General features: G+C 38.7%; 1 protein-coding gene across 1 annotated transcript; it reads left to right on the plus strand.

The window, feature by feature from the left end:
• The first annotated feature begins 213 nt into the window (after positions 1-213).
• prss59 (serine protease 59, putative) lies at positions 214-26,990 on the plus strand. The gene is made up of 9 exons (XM_062067942.1): positions 214-466; positions 12,290-12,471; positions 12,723-12,955; positions 13,168-13,303; positions 13,986-14,100; positions 15,482-15,683; positions 22,780-22,870; positions 22,958-23,160; positions 26,781-26,990. Exons 1-9 carry the CDS (start codon positions 266-268, stop codon positions 26,888-26,890), a joined length of 1,473 nt encoding a protein of 490 aa, XP_061923926.1. The 5' UTR covers positions 214-265; the 3' UTR covers positions 26,891-26,990.
• The last annotated feature ends 962 nt before the right edge of the window (positions 26,991-27,952 follow it).

Here is a 27,952-nt window from a genome sequence, read left to right on the forward strand (position 1 = left end):
GCCACCTGCTGGTGGTAGGTATTACTAAGAAGCGTTAACGTCAAAAAGCTGGAAAAGGATACCTTGATCAAAAATTGGATCATCAAATTCAATTTGAACGTATTTTGTCTTCAGAAGTCCCTCTTTTATTTAAATGTGAATTATGTGACTAAAGCTCCACATACGTTTGTTACTGTAATTTCCTACGTTTTTCCAGTGCTTTGAAGTGGCAGAAGAAGTCACATGACCACATAAGTCACATGCTCCGCTGTGTTTTTATTTCAACATGGCTTTTCAAGCCTACCGATTCCTTGTCTCTTTTGTATCTTTATTTGTCGTATTTTCGTGTTTTGTCGCGGTCGAGGGCCTACAAAAGGGCTTCTTTAAGTTTCATAAACTGCACTATACAAGACTTGCCACTGACGAGCAATGGTTCGTACAGAAACTTGATCACTTCAACGGCGCAGACAGCAGAGTGTGGAACCAAGTAAGTGTGGATTTGTTTTATGTTGTTGTATTATATCGTCTCAATAGATAATATTATGTACATTCAACTTGGATATAACTTGAATATATGTGTAAAGCTTGGAAAGCTGTCTCGTGGATTTCCACTTCGCAATTTGAGTGCACACTGGACAAGTGCGTTTACGCTGAAGTAATAAATGTAGTGCGCCACTAGTCCCCGGATGTTGCACTTAACACGCCCCAAATGGCGAGTGTGCACTTACTCTAGTGCAGGGGTGTCCAACTCAAATACAGAGTGGGCCAAAATTTAAAACTGAACAAAGCCGCGGGCCAAGGTTGAACAAATTAACCTTATAATAGGGACCCAAACAAGTTTTCCATTGAATATTGAACAAGCAAGGCTTATATAACTTTGTAGTGACATCCAAAATGGAGTTTCAAATAATAATAATTAAAAAATATCAATAGCATATCAAATAAAATTTAAATAAAAATTGAATGCTTCTTTTCTATTTGCTGCCTTCTGAGGTAGATATCAACATTAACTTTTTCCACAGGCTAATAAATTTGAAAATAAAATAACAATGAATAAACCAACCATTCAGGAGGACTTTAAACTGCTCAGTTTGCAACACACTGATCTAATCTGATGTGCCCAAGCCAGATACCTGGCATCTTTTCTTGGATGCTAGTTCTTTAATGTCGGGGCTCAGGCTTTGAGCTGAGGCAACCTTCATTATCGAACGAAGGTGTTCATCAGTCATTATATCTCGTTGTCCACCCGGACTACAGTCTTGGGGGCGTGCCTTAAAGGCACTGCCTTTAACGTCCTCTACGAGCTGTCGTCACGTCCGCTTTTCATCCATTCTAACAACGTGCCGACCCAGTCACAAGATATGTGACAAAATACCCCCCCCCCCCCCCCCCACACACACACACACACACACACACACACACACACCTTGTAGCGTCCCGGAAGAGTTAGTGCTGCAAAGGGTTCTGGGTATTTGTTCTGTTGTGTTTATGTTGTGTTACGGTGCGGATGTTCTCCCGAAATGTGTTTGTCATTCTTGTTTGGTGTGGGTTCACAGTGTGGCGTATATTTCTAACAGTGTTAAAGTTGTTTATACGGCCACCCTCAGTGTAACCTGTATCGCTGTTGATCAAGTATGCCTTGCCTTCACTTGTGTGTGCGTGCAGAAGCCGCACATATTATGTGACTGGGCTAGCACTCGTTGGACTGGATGAAAAGCGGATGTGACGATTTTCGGGAGGGGCACTGAAATTTGGGAGTCTCCCGGGAGGGTTGGCAAGTATGAGAATTAGCGGTGAATGCGGTGTTACCGCGGCACCGCCGCTGTATATAATCGGCGGGCCAGCTCTAGTGTTAATTTGATATCGCCTCAAGGGCCAAGTGAAATTACACGGCGAGCCACATTTGGCCCGCGGGCCAGAGTTTGACACCCATGCTCTAGTGGTTGCAATTCACATTTAAAAAGGAGAGAAGAAATGGCAGAATACGTTTTAAAATATTTTCCAGTAAGTGCCCAATGCCAGTAGTCGATTAGGATTTAAAATGAAAAATGTTTAGTTAATGTGAAATTGCATTGTGTTCATGACAGGTTGTAATGTAAGAACACTAAAACTACCTTGGAACTTTCAGTAGTTAGTGCCATCTCACTTGACGATAGCATGATAACTGTTAGCATGTTGACATTTTAGCATTTTAGCTGCTATCCTCAGTTCCTCTCATAAAAATAATGTATTTTCTTGGCAAGATGTAAAAACACTATATAACTGCCAGTCTGTAGTTACTGCCATCTTGTTAACTGTTGGCATTTTCACATTAAAGGCCTACTGAAATGAATTTTTTTTATTTAAACGGGGATAGCAGATCCATTTTATGTGTCATACTTGATCATTTTGCGATATTGCCATATTTTTGCTGAAAGGATTTAGTATAGAACAACGACGATAAAGTTTGCAACTTTTGGTCTCTGATTAAAAAAAAGCCTTGCCCCTACCGGAAGTAGCGTGACGTCACCGGAGGAAGGGCTGCTCACATTTTCTTATTGTTTACAATGCAGCGAGAGAGATTCAGACCGAGAAAGTGACGATTACCCCATTAATTTGAGCGAGGATGAAAGATTCGTGGATGAGGAACGTGAAAGTGAAGGACTAGAGTGCAGTGCAGAATGTATCTTTTTTCGCTCTGACCGTAACTGAGGTACAAGGGTTCATTGGATTCCACACTCTCTCCTTTTTCTATTGTGGATCACGGATTTGTATTTTAAACCACCTCGGATACTATATCCTCTTGAAAATGAGAGTCGAGAACGCGAAATGGACATTCACAGTGACTTTTATCTCCACAACAATACATCGGTGAAGCACTTTAGCTACTGAGCTAACGTGATAGCATCGTGCTTAAATGCAGATAGAAACAAAACAAATAAGCCCCTGACTGAAAGGATAGACAGAAGATCAACAATATTACCAAACTCTGGACATGTAACTACACGGTTAATGCTTTCCAGCTTGGCGAAGCTTAGCAATGCTGTTGCTAACGACACCATTGAAGCTAACTTAGCTACGGAACCTCGACAGAGCTATGGTAAAAACATTAGCTCTGCACCTACGCCAGCTCTCATCTGCTCATCACGACCCGTGCTCACCTGCGTTCTAGCGATCGACGGTACGACGAAGGACTTCACCCGATCACCGATGCGGTCGGCGGCCAGGAGACGGAGGAAGTCAAGGTGAGGTCGGCGGCTAGCGCCTCTGCTATCCATCTCAAAGTCCTCCTGGTTGTGTTGCTGTAGTCCACCGCTAATACACCGATCCCACCTACAACTTTCTTCTTTGCAGTCTCCATTGTTCATTAAACAAATTGCAAAAGATTCACCAACACAGATGTCCAGAATACTGTGGAATTTTGAGATGAAAACAGAGCTTTTTGTATTGGATTCAATGGGCTCCGAATACTTCCGCTTCAACGATTGACGTCACGCGCAAACGTCATCATATCGAAATGTTTTCAGACGGAAGTGTGGCGAGAAATTTAAAATTGCACTTTATAAGTAAACCCGGCCGTATTGGCATGTGTTGCAATGTTAAGATTTCATCATTGATATATAAACTATCAGACTGCGTGGTCGGTAGTAGTGGGTTTCAGTAGGCCTTTAAGCATCATTTATTTACATGGCAGGACGCAAGAACACCATAGAACTGCCTTGGAACTTTAGGTAGTTAGTGCCATCTTACTTGGTGCTAGCATGCTAACCGTTGGCATGTTGACATTTTAGCCATCATTCTCAGTATCTCACATTAAACATCATTTGCAAGATGTAACAATACTATAGAACTGCCAATTCCGCACATTATATATCATGTATTTCCATGGCAATATGTAAGAACACTATAGAACTGCCTTACAATTGTTGGTAGTTAATGCCATCTTACTTTGGGCGAGCATGATAACTGTTAGCATTTTGACATTTTCGCGATCATGCTCACTTCCTCACTTTAAGCTTCATCGAGTCATACCAAAGACTATAAAAATGGGACCTGTTACCTCCCTGCTTGGCACTCAGCATCAAGGGTTGGAATTGGGGTTTAAATCACCAAAAATGATTCCCGGGTGCGGCACCGCTGCTGCCCACTGCTCCCCTTACCTCCCAGGGGGTGAACAAGGGGATGGGTCAAATGCAGAGGACAAATTTCACCACACCTAGTGTGTGTGTGACAATCATTGGTACTTTAACTTTAACTTAAAATTGATGTACATGGCAGGATGTGAGAACACTATAGAACTGCTTTGGAACTTTTGGTAGTTAATACCATCATACTTGGTGATAGCATGTTAACTGTTAGCATTTTAGCCTTCATCCTCAGTTCCTCACATTAAACTTCATTTGACAGGATGTAAGACCACTATAGAACAGCCATAGTACCTTTTGGTAGGTAGTGCCATCATACAGAGTATGTCCCAAATTCAAAGTTGCTCTTTTGAGGCATGCTAAAAAACCTAATGCACTTTGTGACTTCAATAATAAATATGGCAGTGCCATGTTGGCACTTTTTTCCATAACTTGAGTTGATTTATTTTGGAAAACCTTGTTACATTGTTTAATGCATCCAGCGGGGCATCACAACCGAATTAGGCATAATAATGTGTTTAATTCCATGACCGTATATATCGGTATCGGTTGATATCGGAATCGGTAATTAAGAGTTGGACAATATCGGATATCGGCAAAAAAGCCATTATTGGACATCTCTAATGCTATCTGTTAGCATTTTGACCTTTTAGCCATAGTCTTCAGTTCCTCACATTAAACATTTTTGTTTACATGGCAAGATGTAAGAACACTTTATAACTTGGAACTTTCAGTAGCTTAAATAGTGCATTCTCACTGGCTGATAGCATGCTAGCTATTAGTATTGTTAGCATTTACATTTTGTTGGGATTGTAGCATAATTAAAACAGGTAACAGGTTGGACTTTATGTACACAGTACTTATCTTGCATTGTTCTTGCCAGCCTTGGTATTTTGCATATTTCATTGACATTTAGTTCTTTAAAGGGGGCATGTAATGATTTTAATCTACATTTAACACACTTCGCAATGGCGCCGTCTTTTTCATCTGAGATTAGTGGCTTCTTCAACTTTGTAAACACAGAAGTGTTCATTTTATAGACCATTGGTTCTCACACTTAGAAAACACTTGACTCTCCAAGTAGCACCGCAATGACCAACATTAAATTTACAATAACGTAGAAGGCCATTTTATTAATTAAAAACAATGCAGAGGTTTTATTTAACAAGTATATTTAATATTTTTAGATTATTTTGGATAGTATTTCATGTATATTCCGTGGTTCAGTCAAATAACGCGACAGAGATGGATGGACGTGAAGATGTTATTAATATATATTTTTTTAAATTAATATTGTAATGGACTGGGTTCTATGTTATCTTATGTTCCACATGTAGTTTAGTCATTGTTTAACAGATGTTGTGATTTTCTATGGCCTTAAAGGCATCATTGTTACGTGCAGCTTTCCCCATAGACATCTTATAAGTACTCGCAGCATCGACCGCTACTGCCTACTGGCGCTGACGAGACGCGGGGCCACCATCTTGGAGTGGTGATCCGCTCCACTCAGTGCAATTCATTTGGCAGGAGCAATGAACTCTAAGCGCATTTAATCAATCTTACCTCACTGAATACCACTGATTTTCACGTGTTTTTTTTTTGTCATACGTGTAGCTATGATAAAGGACACATGTTTTATTATTCATAGTTTGCTTAACAGTAATAGAATATTCTTATATGCTATAAGTGACCAGATGTCCGAGATCAAAACTGGGAATATAATCCCAGAGAAGGGGGGAAAAAATGGTCAGCTATTTTTAAATTCAAGAAACAATATGATTAGGTTATATATACATGCGTATATCCTACATAAACAATGTATGAATACATTAGATATCTACAGTATATATCTTAGGGACCTATAGACTGTATCTCTGTTGCTGCAGCAGCAGAGAGTTTATTCTGTTATGACACTTTGTATTGATATTGTGTATTACATTCTTCCCTTAAATGATAATGTTTACATTGATTGTTTTATATGTATTTTTTATGTGTGTCGCTTTGGATAAAAGCGTCTGCCAAATACTTAAACATAAACATATACAAACACCTAAAAGTCTTTGGTTCAAAAAGGAGATTGCGCTTCTCAATGTGATTCAAGATGGAGTGCCAAACCCAAAAAAAAGTAATCCAGTAAATGTTTCAAAAATGTTTGAAAAGGTAGCACATCCCAAAATTAAGACTAGTAGGACAAAATACTCACATTTCACTTGGTTTATTGCTCACATCAAAAAAGAGGAACGCTTACGCGTTTCGGCACGTGGCCTTCGTCAGAGCGTTTAAGAGTACATACAATTTCAGTGTCAATTTATACATACACACACACTCAGAGTTCACAACTGGGAATTGGATCCAATTACTGGGGAACCAATCACATGTCTTCTTCCTTGCTGATGCTGGGACCAATTTTCAGGTGGAGCTTCTGCAAAACACTGTTGTTAGGACTAGCATACACTAGATGGCACTGGACTGGATACTGGATGACTACAATGACACAGAAGGAACAATTATGTTAAAAAACATTTTAGGCTATAGTCATCATTGAGTCCATTTGGTGTCATAGTATTGAGTGTGTAGATCCAGAACATTTCTCTCTGTGATAGTTTTTTCAAAATATCTCCTCCTCTTTTGGGCATCATGATTTGTTCAATCCCATATAATCTTAATGAAGAGGGTGAACCGTGGTTTGCTTCAGAGTAATGTCTTGCAATGGCATAGTCCATATTGCCTGTACGAATTGCTGTTTTGTGCTCAGATATTCTTTGTTTTAGCGGCCTTTTGGTTTTTCCAATGTAGGCTAAGCTACAGGGACATAATAGCATGTAGACCACATGAGTTGACTTACAGTTGATGAATTCCCTTATTGGAATTTTCTTCCCAGTGTGAGGATGGTTAAATGATTTAGTTTTTGTTGTATTGTTACAGCAGGCACAGTTACCACATCTATACATGCCTGTTGTTGTTGTTGTTGTCAACCATGTGGTGGTCTTTTTGGGAATCATATTCTTATACATGACCATGTTTTTAATTGTAGGCGCTCTCCTGAAAGCAAAAAGAGGTGGGGATTTGCAGAGGTCCTTTAGTGTTTCTTCTGCTTGGAGCACATGCCAGTGTTTCTTGAGTGTCTCCTTTATTTGTGAAGCACAATGGTTGAATTCAGTGGAGAAACAGGCCCGGCTTGGATTCTTAGTTTTCTGAATGTTGGACAGGAGATCAGTACGAGCAGTAGTATTAGCTCGCTGTATGGCTTTCTGAATAGAGTTAGAGGCATAACCTCTTTCTTTGAACCGAGCAGCCATGATTATTTCTTTGGAGTGAAAGTCCTCAAGGTCTGAACAGTTGCGTTTGAGCCTCAAAAACTGACCCACTGGGATATTGTCCTTTAGGGGTTTGGGATGATTGCTTGTGGCATGTAATATTGAATTTCGTTCCATATCTTTTCTATAAATAGAAGTGTGAATAGCTCCTGTTTCATCTTTATGTATGCTCAAATCCAAATAATTAATCTTTTCAGTGCTATGTTCACAGGTGAATTTAAGGAACGCTGAACTATTGTTGAGATATTTCACAAAGTCCATCAATTCTTCTTGCGTCCCCTCCCAAAATATCAGGATGTCATCAATGTATCGTTTGTACAGTTTTATATTTGAATGGTAAGGGTTACTATTTGGGTCATGTATGACTTCTTCTTCCCATTTCCCTACCACTAATCCAGCTACAGAGGGCGCTGTTGCGGTCCCCATCGCAGTCCCTGCTTGTTGGAGATACCATTTGGAGTCATACAGCATGTAGTTGTGACTCAGTACATAGTGTAACAATTCTAATAGAAATTCATTAGGGGGATTGTGTGTTGCTTCTCTCTTGGATAGGTAATAGGCCACAGAGTTCAAAGCATCTTCATGGGGAATGCAACCATATAGGTTTTCAACATCAAGAGACACCAATATTGTATTCTGATTTGCAGTATATTCAGTCAGACAGTTAAGTACATCTTTTGTGTCTCCAAGGTAGGCGGGTAGGTCTTTCACAAAATCTTTCAAGAAGAAGTCAACATATTTTGACAATGGTTCAGTCACTGAGCCTCTTCCTGAGACTATTGGCCTCAATGGGGGTTCTGTAGGATGTTTATGGATTTTGGGAAGACAATATATGATGGGGGTGACTGGGTGCTGGTTAGTCAGATAGGCATGCTCATTTTTTTGTGATCCAGTTTGATTCGAATGCAACTTTCAGCAGACTGTCAATTTCAGATTTAAATTCATCCATAGGATTTTTCTCTAGCTTCCTGTAGGTGGGGCTGTTCAAAAGTTCAAGCATTTTCTGATGGTAGTATTCAGTGTCAAGGATACACACAGCTCCTGCTTTGTCTGCTGAGCGGATAGTGATTTCTGGATTGTTCTCCAACTCTTCTAATGCATTGCGCTCTTCAGAACTCAAGTTTGAGTATTTTGGGCCTTTATCTTTTTTTAACATTTTTTCAAGATCATTCTCAACTAATTTGTTAAATGTCAAAATCGCAGGGCTTAGGTTGGTGAAAGGGCAAAATGATGACTTTGGAGCAAAGGGAGAAGGTTTTTGTGTTCCAGTTTTACTCTCTTCACTTTGTGATGACTGTTCAGTTGAATATGCTGCATTTTTATGGAGAGGAGAGAAAAAGTGTTTCAAATGAAGTTGTCTCATGAACTTATAGGTGTCAACTTTTAGGTTGAAAGCATTGACTTTGTTGGTTACTGCAAATGAAAGACCTTTATTTAGAACTGAGGTTTGGGCTGGGGTGAGTGGAACTTTAGACAGATTCACTATGGGTGATTGAATTGTCTTGGGGATCTCCTGGGTGGACCTCTTCCCTCGTTTGCCCCGCCTCGTCTTCCTCTTCCTCTTCCACGTTGGTGTGGGTGGGGTAGATCTAAAAAAGGTGCTCTGCGGTTGGTTGTCAGATCCTCACTCTCACTTGATTGGTCACTCACAGCTGAGGGATAGTCATCAGATTGACGATAGACACCTGGTTTGGCTCTGATTCTCTGTCTTCCTCTGTAGGTTGGTTTTTGCCATTGGTAAACTGTTCCCTCTTTGTAGTCATTCAAATCACGTTGGTATTTCTTCATTTTGTATTGTTTGAGTTGTATCTTGAATGAGTCCAATGACTTCAACATTTTCTCTTCCATTTGGGTGACCTCCTCTAATCCCTGGAGGTTGTGAATTTTTGTCTCAAGAGCTTTTATGGTTTCAAGTTTTTTTGACTGCTCAGCTTTTGACTTTTCAATGATCAATACTTCTAGATCTAATGAACATTTGTTTAGGATTTGTTCCCACTTCTTCATAAAGTCAGGGTCATCTGTGCCAAAGGCTGGAATTTTGTTGATTCGAAGCCCTCTGGGGATACGTTGCTGTCGTCTGTACTCAGACAGTGTAACAGCATGCCACAGTAATCGTGTCTCCTGTTTCTTTAAATCTTCAAGTTCAGAAAAAAGGCCTTTAGTATCTGTGCTTTGATTTTCAGTTTGGACCCAGTTTTCAAATTCAGTGTGGGGCAACAGAATACTCTCTATGTCTTCCTCTGAATAGTTAAATGTCTCTGACCTTGCTTCGGTCTGCTGATTGAGTAGCTCAAATGATGTGGCCATTGTGGTTGTATTTGTCCGATTTTAGATTGGAGCAGCAATTTCAAAAGATAACTGGTTCAAAAAGGAGATTGCGCTTCTCAATGTGATTCAAGATGGAGTGCCAAACCCAAAAAAAAGTAATCCAGTAAATGTTTCAAAAATGTTTGAAAAGGTAGCACATCCCAAAATTAAGACTAGTAGGACAAAATACTCACATTTCACTTGGTTTATTGCTCACATCAAAAAAGAGGAACGCTTACGCGTTTCGGCACGTGGCCTTCGTCAGAGCGTTTAAGAGTACATACAATTTCAGTGTCAATTTATACATACACACACACTCAGAGTTCACAACTGGGAATTGGATCCAATTACTGGGGAACCAATCACATGTCTTCTTCCTTGCTGATGCTGGGACCAATTTTCAGGTGGAGCTTCTGCAAAACACTGTTGTTAGGACTAGCATACACTAGATGGCACTGGACTGGATACTGGATGACTACAATGACACAGAAGGAACAATTATGTTAAAAAACATTTTAGGCTATAGTCATCATTGAGTCCATTTGGTGTCATAGTATTGAGTGTGTAGATCCAGAACATTTCTCTCTGTGATAGTTTTTTCAAAATATCTCCTCCTCTTTTGGGCATCATGATTTGTTCAATCCCATAGAATCTTAATGAAGAGGGTGAACCGTGGTTTGCTTCAGAGTAATGTCTTGCAATGGCATAGTCCATATTGCCTGTACGAATTGCTGTTTTGTGCTCAGATATTCTTTGTTTTAGCGGCCTTTTGGTTTTTCCAATGTAGGCTAAGCTACAGGGACATAATAGCATGTAGACCACATGAGTTGACTTACAGTTGATGAATTCCCTTATTGGAATTTTCTTCCCAGTGTGAGGATGGTTAAATGATTTAGTTTTTGTTGTATTGTTACAGCAGGCACAGTTACCACATCTATACATGCCTGTTGTTGTTGTTGTTGTCAACCATGTGGTGGTCTTTTTGGGAATCATATTCTTATACATGACCATGTTTTTAATTGTAGGCGCTCTCCTGAAAGCAAAAAGAGGTGGGGATTTGCAGAGGTCCTTTAGTGTTTCTTCTGCTTGGAGCACATGCCAGTGTTTCTTGAGTGTCTCCTCAACATATATAAACACCTGAAAGTCTTTATATCAGCTAAAACCACCAATCTGTTTCACTGGATTCAGAATAAAACCAAATTCTGTTTTACCCAACAATGTTAGTATTGTTACTTGAAGCTAGACTAAATTTAGACTTGTATAATACTGTATAGTCACTGTCCATCTGATTGTCTAGTTAGCTAACATATATTACCCCCCGCCCCCTACACAATCGGGACCATGGTCCTAACTTTTACCCCTGTTGGCTTTTACAATCTTTATCTTCATCATTTATTTCAACTTTATGTTATTCAAGTATGACATTTTTTTATTTAATTAATTTCATTGACAAGCAATTCTATTATGGTCATACTCTTGTTTGCTAGCGGCTACGATTCCAGTACTATTGAAGATCTTTGCTCCTTCTCAACTCTGTGGTAATATTATTTTCACAAAATACAACCAATAGTACGTTAATGTTAAATATTACTTGTGAAAAGTAATCCCCCGATTCCTATTTTCAACAGTCTGCTCATTTGAGCAGGAAAAGGCTGAACACCCGCCCGGCATATTTGTTTTCTACCTGTCAACTGTCAGTTCAGGCTGCTCGCCGGCTCCTCATCCCCACTTCAAGATGGCGGCCAAATTTCTCACGTCACAGCAGCCAATGCTGCGTCTACTTATAAGATGTCTATGGCTTTCTCTGCCAATGTTCGTCTTTGATACATGTGTTCTGCGTGTTGATTGGCTGGGAGACTGGGAAAGGGCAGACGTAAGCAGACATTCGGTTCGCACGCGTGTTGAGTGATAGAAATGACGGAGTAAGACGGTTCTGTTTGTGCCTTTATTATTTATTTGGGCATCGACTACAGCCTACAGAAATCTGACTTTAACAATTTCCAATGAATTCTGATAAAACTTTGATAACAGCTTAAGTCATTTCATTACAATATTTAATTAAGTGATTCTTTGGCTTGCCACAAGATGGAGCCACAGTTTGAGAATCACTGTTATAGACATCAGATCAGGCGGGAGGGCATGAGACAAGAAGAAATAACGCAGGAGACTGAAGCTGCCAACAGTATGGGGAGGAGGCTGACCCACAGCAAATACTAGAATGCCTACATAGGTACGTCCGTCAATCTGTGACATCACAAATGGCCCACCGCTTAAAAAGACTGCAAAACACAGCGTTCAGAGGCAACTAAAATTGCGTGCAAGCTCAAGCTCAAATGCATTAAACGTTGACGCTTTGACATTGTTTACCTCGAGCATCCAACATTGTAACAACATTTATAAGTCAGAAAAGAGGAAAATCATCATAGGTCACCCTTAGGCAAAATATGTTCCCACAATGTTGTGGCAATGTTTATACGCAGGGCGAGCATTTTGCAACACATTTTTTCTAATTATTAAAAAAGAAAATATAAAAACTTTTTTATTTTTATTTTCCTGTCACAGAGGTACTTTGTGAACGATGCCTTCTACAAGCCAGGTGGCCCGGTGTTTCTTATGATTGGTGGGGAAGGTCCAGCCAATCCAGCGTGGATGCAGCATGGAACCTGGCTTACTTATGCAGAGAAACTGGGCGCAATTTGCTTCATGTTGGAGCATCGCTTCTACGGAAAGAGCCACCCAACAGCGTACGTTTTTATGATTTGGTCCTATTTAATGGTGTGCAAATCAACATTTGCATATTTTTCTCATACATTCAGATGCTGAAGCTATTTGTTTTTGTATTGTGTTTTGTTTAATTAAATGATAAATAACTGTAGCCTATGTGCCACCAGATGGCAGCCATGCATTCAAATGAGAACACCCCTTGCCATGCACAATTCCAGTATTCCTATTTACAGCTGCACATCTAAAACAATTATGTCATCTCTCTATTAAGTGACCTGAGCACTGAGAACCTGCGGTTCCTTAGTAGTCGTCAAGCTTTGGCCGACCTGGCCCACTTTCGCACCGCCATTGCTGAGAGCCGAGGACTGTTCAACAGGAAGTGGGTGGCGTTTGGAGGGTCCTATCCGGGTTCTTTAGCAGCATGGTTCAGGCTGAAGTATCCTCATCTGGTGCACACATCCGTTGCCAGCAGTGCTCCTCTTCATGCCACGGTCAACTTCCCAGGTAGAAGGAAACATTGGAGCAGCACAAACAGAAAACACATTAAATCAGTCTGACAACCATCATGGTTCATACAATCCAAAACCATTATTATTTTTTTAACCATACAATTTGTAAATATTCTTACCTTGTGCTGACATCTGTAGATGAATTTGTGCTTTTTTGTCTGTTGTTATAGCCTTGTTTCATCTTTATTTTTGTGGTTTTCTTTTTAGAGTATTTGGAGGTTGTGTGGCGTTCGCTGGCCTCAGAGAATGCAGACTGTCCTCTACTAGTGAAAACGGCTTCGGATAGCCTAACAGAGCGACTCGAAGACCCAAAGAACTACGAGAACATCACCAAAGATTTCAGGTATAGTATCATCACTCTTTTTTTCCTACACTTTTATGGCCGGTGATATTCGGGCACATTTTAAGTTAACCAGGATGGATGGATCTAAATTAAAAACATTTAAAACATTAATTAAAGTCACATACAGTTTTTTCATTTACAGTATAAAACAAGTAAAACATCAATACATTACCGTATTTCCTCAATTTACGAGCTTAGTTGGTTTTGTTTATTTGTTTATTTAAAAAGTCACGTACATCAGGCGCACCAGGTTATAAGGCGCACTATCGATTTTTGAGAAAATGAAAGGATTTTAAGTGCATCTTAAAGTCCGATAAATACGTTACTTGGTTAATATTTTCATGGTCACGGCATGAAAATGGAGTATTGTTTTTTTAAAAGGCTTTGTAGGCGGAATACAGGAACTCCATCAGCTACGTAGTTAGCTGTCTTGTACTAGTTGTTTTTTCCTATTTGAAATGCACAAAAAAGAGACACACGTAGGGATTATGAACGAAAGTGCAAGTGCAGTTCACCTTTAAAACTAATTTTAAGTGTAAGTGAAGCTATTTAAAATCTTTATTATGTTAAAAAAGCATCTCTTCATTCTGCTTTGTAGGTGCGTTAATAAATGTATTATTTTGTTTTGGGTTAGTGTTGCCTCATGTCTTCCTTGTTCTGTACTTCTGCTTTTTCCATCCAGTTTGTGTTCCAAACTGCAGATTGAGACGGAAACAGACTCTGCCTACTTCCTGGAAATGCTGGCTGGCAACTTCATGGATGTGGTCCAGTATAATGAAGACAACAGGGGGTTTGAGGTGGGCCACAATGAGCACATTGTGACATAGGACTGTTGAAAAAAAGAAAAAAAAAGATAGTGTTTTCGTTAACCAACGGGGACTTCCAAGGAGTTGAAGTGAAAACAAAAAAAACAATTTTAAATTGATGCTGCTAACTATACCTAATTATAATTAGTGTAAAGCAGACCAAATCTGCTGGAAATCTAGTTTTTAAATACAGATTAAACCTACAATTATACGGTTAGTCTTTCTTGGCATGTGCAGTTGCATTCAAAATGGTTCTACCCTGATTTTAAATGACATGAGGAAAAGGTACCGACTTTGAATAGATTTATTGGTGCCCATTTATAATATTAGTTGTGTTGAGTTATTCAGTTGTTTTTGTTTGGTTGGTTAAGTGCAGACTGCTGCAGCCAGTGAATGAACTTTGCAAATATATATCACAAACTTTAGAGGGGGTTTTAGAGTTATGTACATAGAGATTTTCTAGTAAATGGTGCAGACAGGAAGTAAAAAAAAATATCTGAATTCAGTTCAAATAACATATAAATATTGATTTGGACACCTGCACCTCTTAGAAAAACACCTTCTATCTTTTCTATGGTAGCATTTTTGTTTTAATAGATATACCATCAGCAACAAAATCCAGAAAGGAACTAACAATATTTATGATAAAGGAAGTGAATATTATTACAGTAGGGAAATGATTCATATGGCCATTCCTGGGTGGATCTTTTCAATGCAGTCTGTTGAAAAAAATGGAAAGCGCCACTCTACATAGAAAACTGACGCTGTGGTCAAAGTTGGAATTTCCACCAAACACATTGTAAGATATTCAACATTCTACTGCCATCTGGCGGCTAAAGTAGATAGTGCGCGCCCTAAATTTGTCACGTTTCATGTGTCAGGTAAACCTTGACAATGAATATGATCCCTTTCTTACTGAGGGAAGTTGCTCCACACTGTGTATGGAGACACACTGTCAGCCAAAGGGTATCAGCATTTGTGCTCGGTATTAAAAGGCATCAATCGCCGGTGGTCGATCAGTGGTCGATCGATCCGCACATTCCTACTATTTTGTGTTCGTAACTACGTCAGTCAGAATTCATACTGGTTGCTAGGGGATTAAATACTTATCATCCTCATCATTCCATTAAATACAAACCCTTTTTTTTTTTTTTTTACATTCTGTCTCTCTCACTTGCACTAAACCTAGCGTAAATATTCCAGAGTGTTCATGTCTTTGTGAATTTACGAAATCAGCAAGGGATCAGATATTTTTTCCCACCGTTGTGTATACAGTATTGACCAGCCAGTCCACCATCCTGTGCACAGTGTATATACAAATGTTTTTTTTTGTTATACAATATAGTTTTTTAAATGTCATTTGTTCCAATAGGGTGTACAGGGCACCAACATAACAATCAAGGTACTGTGTGAGGTGATGGCGGACACGTCACTTGGAGAGCCATATGCCCGATATGCTGCTGTGGCCCGTTTGATGATGGACACATTCTCAATTAAATGTCTGGATGCTAGCTTCAACAACAACCTGAGAGACATGACTAATACATCCTGGGATGGGCCGGCCGCATCGGGAGGTGAGTATGAGCCTCTCTGTCCCATGGAAAATAGCATTAGCATGCCTGTAAACACAGGCTTTCTTTTTTTGCTGCTGTAAAAAAAAAACCTAACCTGTAATTTGACCGACTATTTATATTGACCTTTTTATATTCTTTGGTCATTGGTGAGGTGTCATGTTTTTGTTGACAGCGACACTGACTAAATGATGTCACGGTGACATTTTCCAAAGCTACTAAAATAATGGGGGCGGTCTATTATGGAAAAAAATAATAATCATGATTATTTTGATCGTTTTTGTCATCATGATTAATTCCCCAATTATTCATTAATATAAAATTATGAGTATTTTTTTTTTGTGCCACCAAAACGCAACTTTTAATATGATTTTAATGAACAACGAACATAAATTAGTAACAAACACCAGTAAAATAATATTTATAGTAATGACAATAAACTCAAATAACAATTGCAATATAAAAATCAATACAATTCTGTTTTTCCGTAAATAATTTTTTGAATTCTTTTTTTTTTAACCTTTTATACTTTTATATAGTATATATTTTACCACCAAAGAATGTGCCCTTTTTGTGTTATAAATTAAATCTAGTAACATTTTTGTTGCTTAAATGCAAAAATCCTCAGATTTATTGGTGCAATACAATGTGGCTCAGTTGGATAGCGCGGCCGTGCCAGCCACCTAAAGGTTCAATCGCCGGCCTCCGCCATCCTATTCATGTCCATTGTGTCCTTGAGCAAGACACTTGCCCCTTGGTTAGGGCCTTGCATGGCCATGTCTGTGTGAATGTGGATATAGTGTCAAAGCGCTTTGAGTACCATAAAGGTAGAAAAGCGCTATACAAGTACAGTACAACCCATTTGACCATTTTTTTAAATACATCTTTGGAAAATTTTGTCCAGTACTTTAAGTCAAAGTATAATAATTTTGTAAATGTATCAATAAGTGTTGCTTCTGTAAAGTACTTTTTAAAACCTTTATTTTGTTAGCACAGTCAGACCGGATGATGCACACAGTTGTTATTGTGAAGCTGTTAAAAAAAAAAAAAAAGAGAGAGAGCCTCTCAGGTTGCGACTACAATAATTTCCCAAATAAATGTTCCTTTCCCCCACAATGACACCATTTCAGTCACTTTAATATAATTTTCAGTGATATTCTGCATTTAACAGCGGATTCCGTTTTTTTTGTAAATTCTGTAAATCCATCGGCAGTAACAATAACGCGGAAATCATATTGCGTCACTTTTTTGTTGAGTTTAGTGATTATTGAATAGGCATTCTAGCGTTTTGTCAAATAAAAAAGTAGTAACCATGGTGATATCCCAAACTTCTAGTAAACATGGGCTTATTTTCACGCATTAGCTCTTCATCTGTTTCACCGTCACCAGCTCAAATATAGTTGCACATTGCACGGCAAATGTAATCTTTTTTTGTTGTTGTTGATTATAATATTTTAAGATGATGTCAAGGCATAATTTAAATCAAAATGTTATTGTCTAGCCCTGCGGTCGATGTATTTTCTGGCAAAGTAGGTCGTCATGGTCGAATGCTGCAATGATTTCTACACCACATGGGGCCCAGTGTTTCCCATATATTCATTTGTTTTTGGTGGCCCGTTAAAATCTCATTTGTTAACATTTGTATAAGTTTAAAATGATCCTAATGCTAATTTTTGTTAGCCTGTAGATGGGATCTTCCATAGTATGTTAGCATTAAGCTAGCGGCATAAGTGCCAACCATTGTCATGTATTGCTTTTTTCAGTTTATACCAAGATGTATTGTCAATTCAACATGAATCTAACATGAATGTGTACTTTATGTGTACATTAATGTACTTTCCTTTTGTGTGCTTAGTTATACAGTAACTTCATTGTGGAGACTAATAATAAAAAATAATAAATTTAAAGTACTGCTTACCTAACTGACAAACTGAATTCCAATATTCTAAGAGGGCATAATAATATATATAAATAAATAAGAAGTTTCCAAAGTGTGTCCCCATCAGCAGCTACTTTTTATGGGCCTGTGTTACATTGTAAATTAAACCAAAAAAAAAAACAGCAAAAAATTGAAAAATCGAGCAAAAAGATATTATGTAATCAGAAAAGGTATGTTGATACTGATAACACAAATATTTGTTCTTTATTTTTGGCCTTTTACATGCATCATAGCCAATTTTGCAAATTAGATGATGGTGTCATCTTGATACCACCACCAACCCTCTACCTCGAATAGATTGCAGTTCTGTGGGAAACTGTGATGTCATTATTTCATTTGCATATGTGGCCATGAGGCAAATATATGGACAGGTAAAACTGAGCTATTTAGTTTGTTTTGTGTCATAAGGTGGGGACATATGGGACATTATGTCATGTTTTTAAACCGTTAAGCCATGAAACACGCGTTCGTTTCATTTTGTGCAGTGGGAGGCGCTAATGCGTGTATCTTCTAACATGCACAGATGCAGGAGCGCAGCACCAAATTCTGGTCCTCCCCATCTCACCCGACCCTAAACTATACGTCGCATGTACTGTATGTTTGCATGTACAAAAAAAAATATTATTGCATAAATTTGGTTAAAACCAGCTTTTTAAAACACATTTAAACACCTTAATTAGGTTTTTGACTTTTTAAAACGAAATTTAGAAAATTATTTGGTTTGTTTTGATGAAAAAAAAAGTTTCTTTTTTTTTTCTTCCCAAAAAAGCCAACAAATTCAATATAAAGTGGCTGGAATTTGAATTATCATATAACCTGTCATTATTCACTTCTTCGTGATTATAAATCGGTCAAATGTTTCTTTCCTTGTATAAAGTAGAGATTAGCTGGTTCATGTAGAACAGTGGATAATAGAAATCATAATACATCATATAGGATTGAAGGAGCTTTATTAGGTGTAGTCTTAGACATTTCTACTTTAAATCAAGCAATCTTATTTTTGAAATTTCACTGCTAAATTAATTTTATATTAATAACATTACCGGTAGAAAATAGATTTATATGGTCCCATTCCGAGGTGATTCTTGCATGAGAGGAAGAGGGGAGTTAACCATTTTGCAATGCAGTCTGCTGAAAATGATGGAAAGCGCCACTCTACATAGCAACTGATGCTGTGGTCAAAATTGGAATTGCAATAAAACACGTTTTAGGATATTCAACATTCTGTGGATAGTGCAGCCCCCAAATTCGTTGCATTTCATGTGTCAGGTAAACCGTGACAAACGGGGCCATATGAATCTCCTTCCTACTGTAGACGTAGACTTTATTTTATTGTCATTCAAATTTGAACTTTGCAGTACAGATAAGAACGAAATGTTGTTGCATTAGCTCATGGTAGTGCAGGATAAAAGAGCAATAAGGTGCAGATATAAATAAATAGATTACTGTACAGATAAATATATTGCACTTTTGCATATGCATCCACGTTTATGGATGTATGTTATATTGTCTTTATATTCCAGCGAGTTGATCAATCAATCAATCAATGTTTATTTATATAGCCCTAAATCACAAGTGTCTCAAAGGGCTTAATCCATTTTGGATATGTCTATCTTTTTTAAATTACATATTTAAATGGCAGGAAAAATATATCTTCAAACTCTACAAAAGCCCCCTTATGCTGTCTCCCCAACCTCACTTTGACGCCGCTGCACAGGTGATTGGAAAAAACATTCATTATTGTTTCCTTCTTATTAGGGGTGTAACGGTACGTGTATTTGTATTGCACCGTTTCGGTACAGGGGTTTCGGTTTGGTTCGGAGGTGTACCGAACGAGTTTCCACACGAACATATTAAGTAGCCGCCTCCGCTTCCTTCTGCCTCTGTTTCTGTCCATACTCTACACAGCACCCAGCATTGTCCCACCCACACAACCATCTGATTGGTTACAAACAGAGCGGTAACCGCCAATCAGCAGTCCATATTCAGAGCGCATGTAGTCAGTGCTTAGCGTTTAGCAGGTAAGCATCAGGCAGCGGACTCTCCCCAAATTATAATAAACACCTCCCAGTCAACTACTAGTAACTTCACTATGAGCCCGTTGACCTTCTAGAAATATAAAAGGCAGCTCAGCTCGCTCGCAGTCCTGGCTTGAGGTGAAGGCTAATTCGCTTTTAGCGTAACGTTAGCTCATTTTGCTGTGTGTGTGTGTGTGTGTGTTACGGACAGCAAAGCCCTGTCTGTCTGTTATTTCACTTTACCTTTTTCTTTGTTGATTGAGCTGTGTTGAAGCAGCAAAAAAGGACATTATGTTAAATGAAGAGTTTCTGTCTCTGATAGTTGATATAATAATGTAGTGATATAATAATGTAACTGCATCGTAAGCCTACATGAACTCCATGCTGTTCAGGGATGAATAGTCTCTCCTATTGCTATCGTACTATTTTTTCAGCTATAGTTACATTAATCATTAGTAATGGAGCAGCCTAGTTTTGAATGGCAGCGTCCCTGCTATCACATTTTGATAAACATATAACATTTACATAATAAAAATCAACTACAGGCTTCCCAAATGCTGTAATAAATTAAGCATGATGAGTTGACTTGAAACTGTTTCATGTTGCACTTTTTATATGTAGAAGAAAAGTTTTGTCATTTTATTTAATCTGAGCAACAACTTGAGGCAGTTTAACGTTGATTAACGTGGGCAGAATTATTATAGTGTTCCCAATGTTAAAAGGATAAAGCCATTGTTTACAAATTTGGTAAATAACCAAAACATTTATATTTTGTTGTTTTCTTACTGTACTGAAAATGAACCGAACCGTGACCTCTAAACCGAGGTACGTACCGAACCAAAATTTTTGTGTACCGTTACACCCCTACTTCTTATGATGAACGGGTGCTTTATAATGCAGGACCAAGTCAGCTGTTTAAGATAGCAAGAGTAACTCCCCTTTAAAAAAGGAAGCAAATTGGAACCTGGCAACTACCGACCTGTTTCTATTCTCAGTTCCGTTTCGAAAGTAATGGAGAAAATAGTTTATGAACAGGTCGATAGTTACCTTGCCACTAATAAACTCATGTACAAATTCCAATCCGGCTTCAGAACTAACCACTCCACTGACACATGCCTTCTCTATCTGACCGACCACATCAAACATGAGGTGGACGCGGGCAAATACTGCGGCATGGTCATGCTGGACCTTCAGAAGGCCTTTGACACCGTTAACCACGCTATACTGTTGGATAAGCTCAGAGCAATCGGATTTAACAAAACCTCATGGAGCTGGATGCAATCTTACTTGGAGGGGAGGGAGCAGGTGGTAGAGGTGAACGGCACCGTGTCCCCCCCCTCTCGGTGAGCTGTGGAGTCCCCCAAGGCAGTATATTGGGACCTTTACTGTTCCTAATATACATAAACGACATGTCATCGGCATGCGACTGTGAATTGTTTTTGTTTGCGGATGACTCTGCCTTGCTGGTATCCGGCAAGGACAAGTCACAGGTGGAGAAAATCCTCAGTGCTGAGCTCTGTAGAACTTGCACCTGGCTCGCTGACAACAAGCTATCCATACACTTGGGTAAAACAGAATCCATCCTGTTTGGGTCCCACATCAAACTTAAGAAAGTCAATGACTTCACCATAAAAGTAGGTGACATTGTTATCACCAGGAAAGATGAGGTCACCTACCTAGGTTCCATTCTAGAGGCTAACCTTTTCTGTGATAAAATGGCAACCAAGATAATCAAAAAGGTTAACCAACGAACGAGATTTCTCTACAGAATTTCCTCTCTGGTCAACAAAAGCACCTTGAGGATTCAGGCGGGAACTCTCGTTCAACCCTTTTTCGATTACGCATGCACCTCCTGGTACCCTAGCACCTCCAAAACCCTCAAATCTAAACTCCAAACATCTCAGAACAAGCTAGTCAGGTTACTTCTAGACCTCCACCCCAGATCCCACCTCACTCCTACCCACTTCTCTAAAGTGGGCTGGCTCAAGGTGGAGGACAGAGTTAAACAACTTGCACTGAGCCTAGTCTATAAAATCTGCTACACCTCCCTGATACCGAAGTACATGTCAAACTACTTCCTTAACGTAAATGACCGCCATAACCATAACACCAGGGGGAGCTCCACTAACCACGTTAAACCCAGATTCCGAACTAACAAAGGTCTTAACTCATTCTCTTTCTATGCCACATCAATGTGGAATGCGCTCCCAACAGGTATAAAAGAAAGGGAATCTCTATCCTCCTTCAAAACCGCAATAAAAGTTCACCTCCAGGCAGCTACAACCCTAAACTAACACCCTCCCCGGATTGCTAATAATCAAATGTAAACAATCAAATGCAGATACTTTTTCTTTTTCTTATGCCTTCTGATCTCTCTCTCTCCCTCTCTATGTCCACTACTTGATGTCCATATCCCCCCCCTCCACACCCCTGATTGTAAATAATGTAAATAATTCAATGTGATTATCTTATGTGATGACTGTATTATGATGATAGTATATATGATAGTATATATCTGTATCATGAATCAATTTAAGTGGACCCCGACTTAAACAAGTTGAAAAACTTATTCGGGTGTTACCATTTAGTGGTCAATTGTACGGAATATGTACTTCACTGTGCAACCTACTAATAAAAGTCTCAATCAATCAGTCTCAATCAATGTTGTATGTGTGTATGTCTATGTTTGTGAGCAAGGGCGAATATGCCGAATCTAAAAAAAATTTTGTGAAAAGTGACGCTAAATATTTCTGTAGTGTCCAAGTGTATTTGTGGCGGGCCATCACAAATTAATACATCGAAAACACTGATTATTTGCAGGTATTTTAGCCATCTGGTGACCAAAAAGGGTTTAAAAAAGATGTATTGTTTGTTTATACTTCATTTTAAAAATGGGAAATAATTCAAAAAACCAGACAAAAAAAAACCTCTACTCTACATTGTACGTGTATTATGGTAACCAAGCATTTTTCAGAGGTAGGGAGGCCAATGGGATTGTCACAACGGGAAGTGGACTTTCTAATGTCCCTTTCCTTTTTCCCCCTCAATGTGTTTTCAGTCTTACCTTCTCTACTCTGTTGTGTTGCGTTTCCATCAATCAAGTGAATAATGCCAGCTGTGAGTAAACTGTGTGTGTCGCCAGGGAGACAGTGGGTCTACCAGACCTGCTCTGAATTTGGATTTTACCAAAGCACTGATTCACCTAACCAACCATTCGCCGGCTTCCCTCTGGAGTGAGTAAACAACTCCACAAAATGCATGTTCCAGCTTGTATTTCAGACCCAGAACGCGATGGAGATAACCAATTTTCTCGTCCTCAGGTATCACGTGAAACAGTGTAAAGACTTTTACAATATCAGCGCCGAGCAGCTTGCGGAAGCTGTGACTGAAACCAACGAGTATTACGGAAGCTATGACATCCGCACCACCAGAATAGTCTTCCCCAACGGGTCAATTGACCCCTGGCACGCACTGGGGATCACTCAGGACATCAGGGATGAGCTGCCGGCTGTTTTCATCAAAGGTGAGGAACGTGGTTCGTGTAAAATCCCATCATAGCGAAGATGCCAGGATTTTCTGATGTCCTGTTGCAGCATTCAACTGTTTAAGTCGACCCTGCTTACTTCTGCAACCCGCCTAAACAACACACATGAAGGCAATCGCGGTTTCAGTCCCAAATTTTCCCCTTTCAGACCAAAGACCACAAGCGCCCCATTGTCTTATGTCTTATAAGATTGTCTTGTGGTGTGAGGTGGTTTAAGAGTGAATTTGTCCCGTTTTTGTCGATACTAGATATAAAAAGAGGTCAAAAGCGGTCAGTGGATAAACGTCAAAATGGGTTGAACTATTGTTAACTATGGGTGTCTCGATACAACTTTTTCACTTCCGATACAATACCGATATTGGAGCCTTGAGTATTGGCTGACACTGATATTGATCTGACACAATATCAGCACAAATCATTTGTACTTTTATTGTTTTGTAGTGTAATGTAATTGTTTTGTTTTTTTGCCGATACCTAATGGTCACAATATTTCATTAAATAAAGCACATGATGCAGTAAGTTACATGATGCGGACACGTTTGTTACTGAATACTTTTGAAAAAGTTTCTGCCTTGGAGACTTTGTATCTGTAAGTAATATGCAACTATAATTATTTGATACTTGTTTATATTGACAAATGCGGTGTTGTAAACTGAAATATTGTTCAATTAAGAAATCTCAGGGCCCAATTTACTAAAGGTTTGCGTGTATTAAAACATGTAATCCACTAAACGTGTGCAAAGTTGACTGCGTCTGTTAAAGGAGCAAAATAAGGTGTGCAATCCATTTTGCGTCTGATGGAGCGGGGGTTAGCCCTCGTGCCTCACAGCGAGAAGGCCTTGGGTTCGATTCCCGGGCACAGAGTCTTTCTGTGTGGAGTTTGCATGTTCTCCCCAAGACTGTGTGGGTTCTCTCCGAGTACTCAGGCTTCCTCCCACCTCCAAAGACATGCACCTAGGGATAGGTTGATTGGCAACATTAGATTGGCCCTCGTGTGTGAATGTGAGTGTGAACGTTGTGAATGTGAGTGTGAACGTTGTCTTTCTATCTGTGGGCATATACAGTGTGTGTATATATATATATATATATATATGTATATATATATGTATATATATGTATATATATATATATATATGTATATATATATATATATATATATATATATATATATAAATAAATACATTTGGGGACCCCTGTTCTAATGCGGCCAATATGGTGCACCTTTACACGGCAAAGTAAAGGTAAGACATAATAACTGAGTTAAATTATGTTAGTGGCAAATTACTTCATGAAGAATTTAATTGGTAGGGTATTACATCTAAACGTGTCCCTTAGAATCAGTAGCTCAGCAATGAGTCAGTTCAGTGTCAATACACCACAACAGGCATTCCTGTCAAAGGCTTCATTCAGTGACCATTTAACATTAAAGTTAGCTTCTTCCTGTCTGTGTTGAATAAAATACATTATGGCCATTTTAAGTTGATATAACAAGTGTAAAACACTTACATAACATCCAGAGCTTGCAGAATAAAAGCACTTTACCACTAATTATGTGAGCATTCCAGCTTTTTTGCTGTGCATTTGATTATTATATATATTTTTACAAACACCTGAAAAACATGTGTATGTTTGCATTAAAATACTGGCATCTCAGTCAACCAGAATTTTACCCTAAAATGTACTGTTTTTACAATGTATTACTGTCAATAGAAAAACTGTACCACGTTTTTTTACAGTAAAATTCTAGCGATGGAGCCAACAGATTTTTTTACTATAAAATCTACGATTGTTGTTTTTGATTCCCGAGCATGGCCACCGGTGCTGCTCACTGCTCCCTTCACTTCCCACGGGGTGAACATGGGGATGGGTCAAATGCAGAGGATAATTTCACCACACCTAGTGTGTGTGTGTGATTATCGTTGGGACTTTAACTTTAACTTTAGTGTATTGCTGTAAACAAAAAAATGACACCACTGGCTTTTTTTACAGTAAAATCTGTGGTTGTTGTTTTTACAGTGTATTACTGTCAATGGAAAAATGGTACCACTTATTTTTACAGTAAAATTTTGGCAACTGTGTTGACAGGTTGTTTTTTTTTAACCGTAAAATCTACAGTTGTTGTTTTTACAGTATGTTACCGTACATGGAAAACAAATGTTCTAAAGTCAAATTCTGGCCACCTACATTCCTGGTTTTTTACCCTAAAATCTACAGTTGTTGTTTTTACTCTGTATTATTGTAAATGTAAAAACAGTACCAACGTTTGTTTACGGTCAAATTCTGTCGACTGAATCTGATAGATGACTTGCTTTGAAGTCTTAAGTAAAGCAGATCAAGCAGTATTTATTTTTATTTGAACAAAAACGTTTTTTTCGAATGTATGATAGTATAATATTTGTTGCATTGTTGGATTATACTACAGTTTAAAACTGCATGCAGTACATGTTTTTTTTGTCAAAATGGAGATACATAGAATGATAAAGTACTTTATTGAAGCATATTATTATTCCAAGCTTTTGTTTGCCAGGGGCCGTATTTATCAAGCTTCTTAGAGTGCCATTTTACACTTAAGTCCTGAGAATTTGCGAAATTTAGTCCTACTCTCAAACTTAAGAATAAAAGCTTTTTATCAACGTTCTTAAGTCTAAGAATCACTCCTACTCTCCACGATATTTAAGAGACCTTCAGAGGCGAGAGAGACGTGCGCGAACATTCAGGGAGCGGAACGATGTTCTGGATTTGTTTAATGACGAGCAGCTGATCAAACGGTATCGTTTAGACAGAGTGGGTATTATTTTTGTCACAGATTTAATACTTTTCGATTCCATGTTGATTTCTGCATGTGGCTGCAGTGGGCTAGTATATATAGAGCCACCCACACCAGTTTCAAATTAGTTGCCTAATTAATGAATTGGAAAGAAAATGTTATGACAGTAGCGTATGTGTGTGGCCGTGAGGTGAGTGACGTCAGTGAGTGTGTGGGCGACAGAAGAGAGGGAGCGGTAGCGTGAGTGCCGGCGGGGACTAGTTTGTTTTGTATTATTTTGTTGTTTATTGTCAAAAGATACACTCCCATTGTCCACTTAAATATTTCCAAGATATTTCTTTATTCTTAGACAACGGATTCCCTTTCGTGATTGGTCATTTCTATGGACACAGAAATGACGTCACCTAAAATTCCATTTACGGCACATAGTAATGTCGTAATTCAGCTCTGAGTATGACACTTAAGATTCAGTCCTACACTTCGCTGAAAGTGTGAGTAAGACGCTTGATAACTAACTTTTAAGTGCAGCTTTCAGCGAAGAATTTATTTACTCTTAAGTCAACTCTTAGCAGACTTCTTAGGAGTAATTCTGAGAAGCTTGATAAGTACGGCCCCAGGTCTTTAGTTTGACACCTGTCTTCTAAATGAAAAGTATGTGATGGCTCAGTCACTATCTTCTGTGCTTGCCGAAGAACAGTTTGTTCATAAATGAACTGCAAGGTCTGATTTTTCCCATCACCTTCATGGCCGTATGCCCCAAACAAGCCAGCATATTATGCCACAACCTCGCTAAAGAAAAGGAAATGACTGTTTTTTTTTGTCTTGTATGTAGGGACAGCCCACTGTGCCAACATGTACCCAGCCAGATCGGAGGATCTCCTGCAGCTAACCCTTGCCCGCGACCAAATCTTCTTACACCTCCAACAATGGTTGAAGCAGTAAATGCAAGTCATCTCCACATCGCACATGCACTTGTCAACATGCTTAATAGTAAATGAACCACTGCTCAGAAACTTAAATAAAGATGATTTTTATGACAATAGCCTGTGTTCTTGTCTTTATCTCTCTTAGAGTACGGCTTTAGCACAGAAAATGTGTGATTATTATTATGTGTAATAATTGATCAATTGATACTTTTTTAATAAATATTTATAATTTTTGTAAATGTCTAATGCAGGACTCGGCAAAATCGCAGCTCGTGTGAAAAATCATTTTCATAACAATCATTTTTAACTGCCTGCATAGCCGTGAATGTGGACTGACTGGTGATCGGAGCAAGACGTGTGTGTCTGTGTGCCTGCGTGTGTGTTTGTGTGCGTCACGAGTAGGGCTGCAACAACTAATCCATTAAATCGATTCTAAAAATAGTTGGCGATTGATTTAGTCATCAATTCGTTGAATCTATGCTATGCGCATGCGCAGAGGCTACTTTTATTTATCTATTTATTTATTTTTAATAAACTGCAACATTTACAAACAGCTGAGAAACAATAATCAAAATAAGTATGGTGCCAGTATGCTGTTGTTTTTCAATCAAATACTGGAAAGGATAGAAATGTAGTTTGTCTCTTTTATCCGATTATTAATCGATTAATTTAAGTAATAATCGACAGATTCATCGATTATCAAATTAGTTGTTAGTTGCAGCCCTAGTCACGAGATAGACGTCGGCTTTTTAAGTGTGCGACCCCGTGATAAATTAATCAGCAATACATCCCAAAAAAGAAAATAGTTAAATTTTGCGCAAACAGATGCAATCGCTTTCTTGAAGGAGAACTGCACTTTTTTGGAAATTTGCCTATCGTTCACAATCATTATGAAAGACATTGATGGATTTTTTTTGTATTCTAAATATTAAATAAATGCGATCCAAAGTCCACTTACAATGGAGCCTATGGGAGCCTCTCTATTCTGCCCATGAAAGCCTTTAAAAAAGACATACAAACACCTCCATTAAGGTTTTATTTACATGCTGTAAGTATATATGTGATGCAGTAACAGGCA

The sequence above is a fragment of the Entelurus aequoreus genome, linkage group LG13 (genome assembly GCF_033978785.1).
Source record: "Entelurus aequoreus isolate RoL-2023_Sb linkage group LG13, RoL_Eaeq_v1.1, whole genome shotgun sequence".
NCBI classification, from domain to species: Eukaryota; Metazoa; Chordata; class Actinopteri; order Syngnathiformes; family Syngnathidae; genus Entelurus; species Entelurus aequoreus.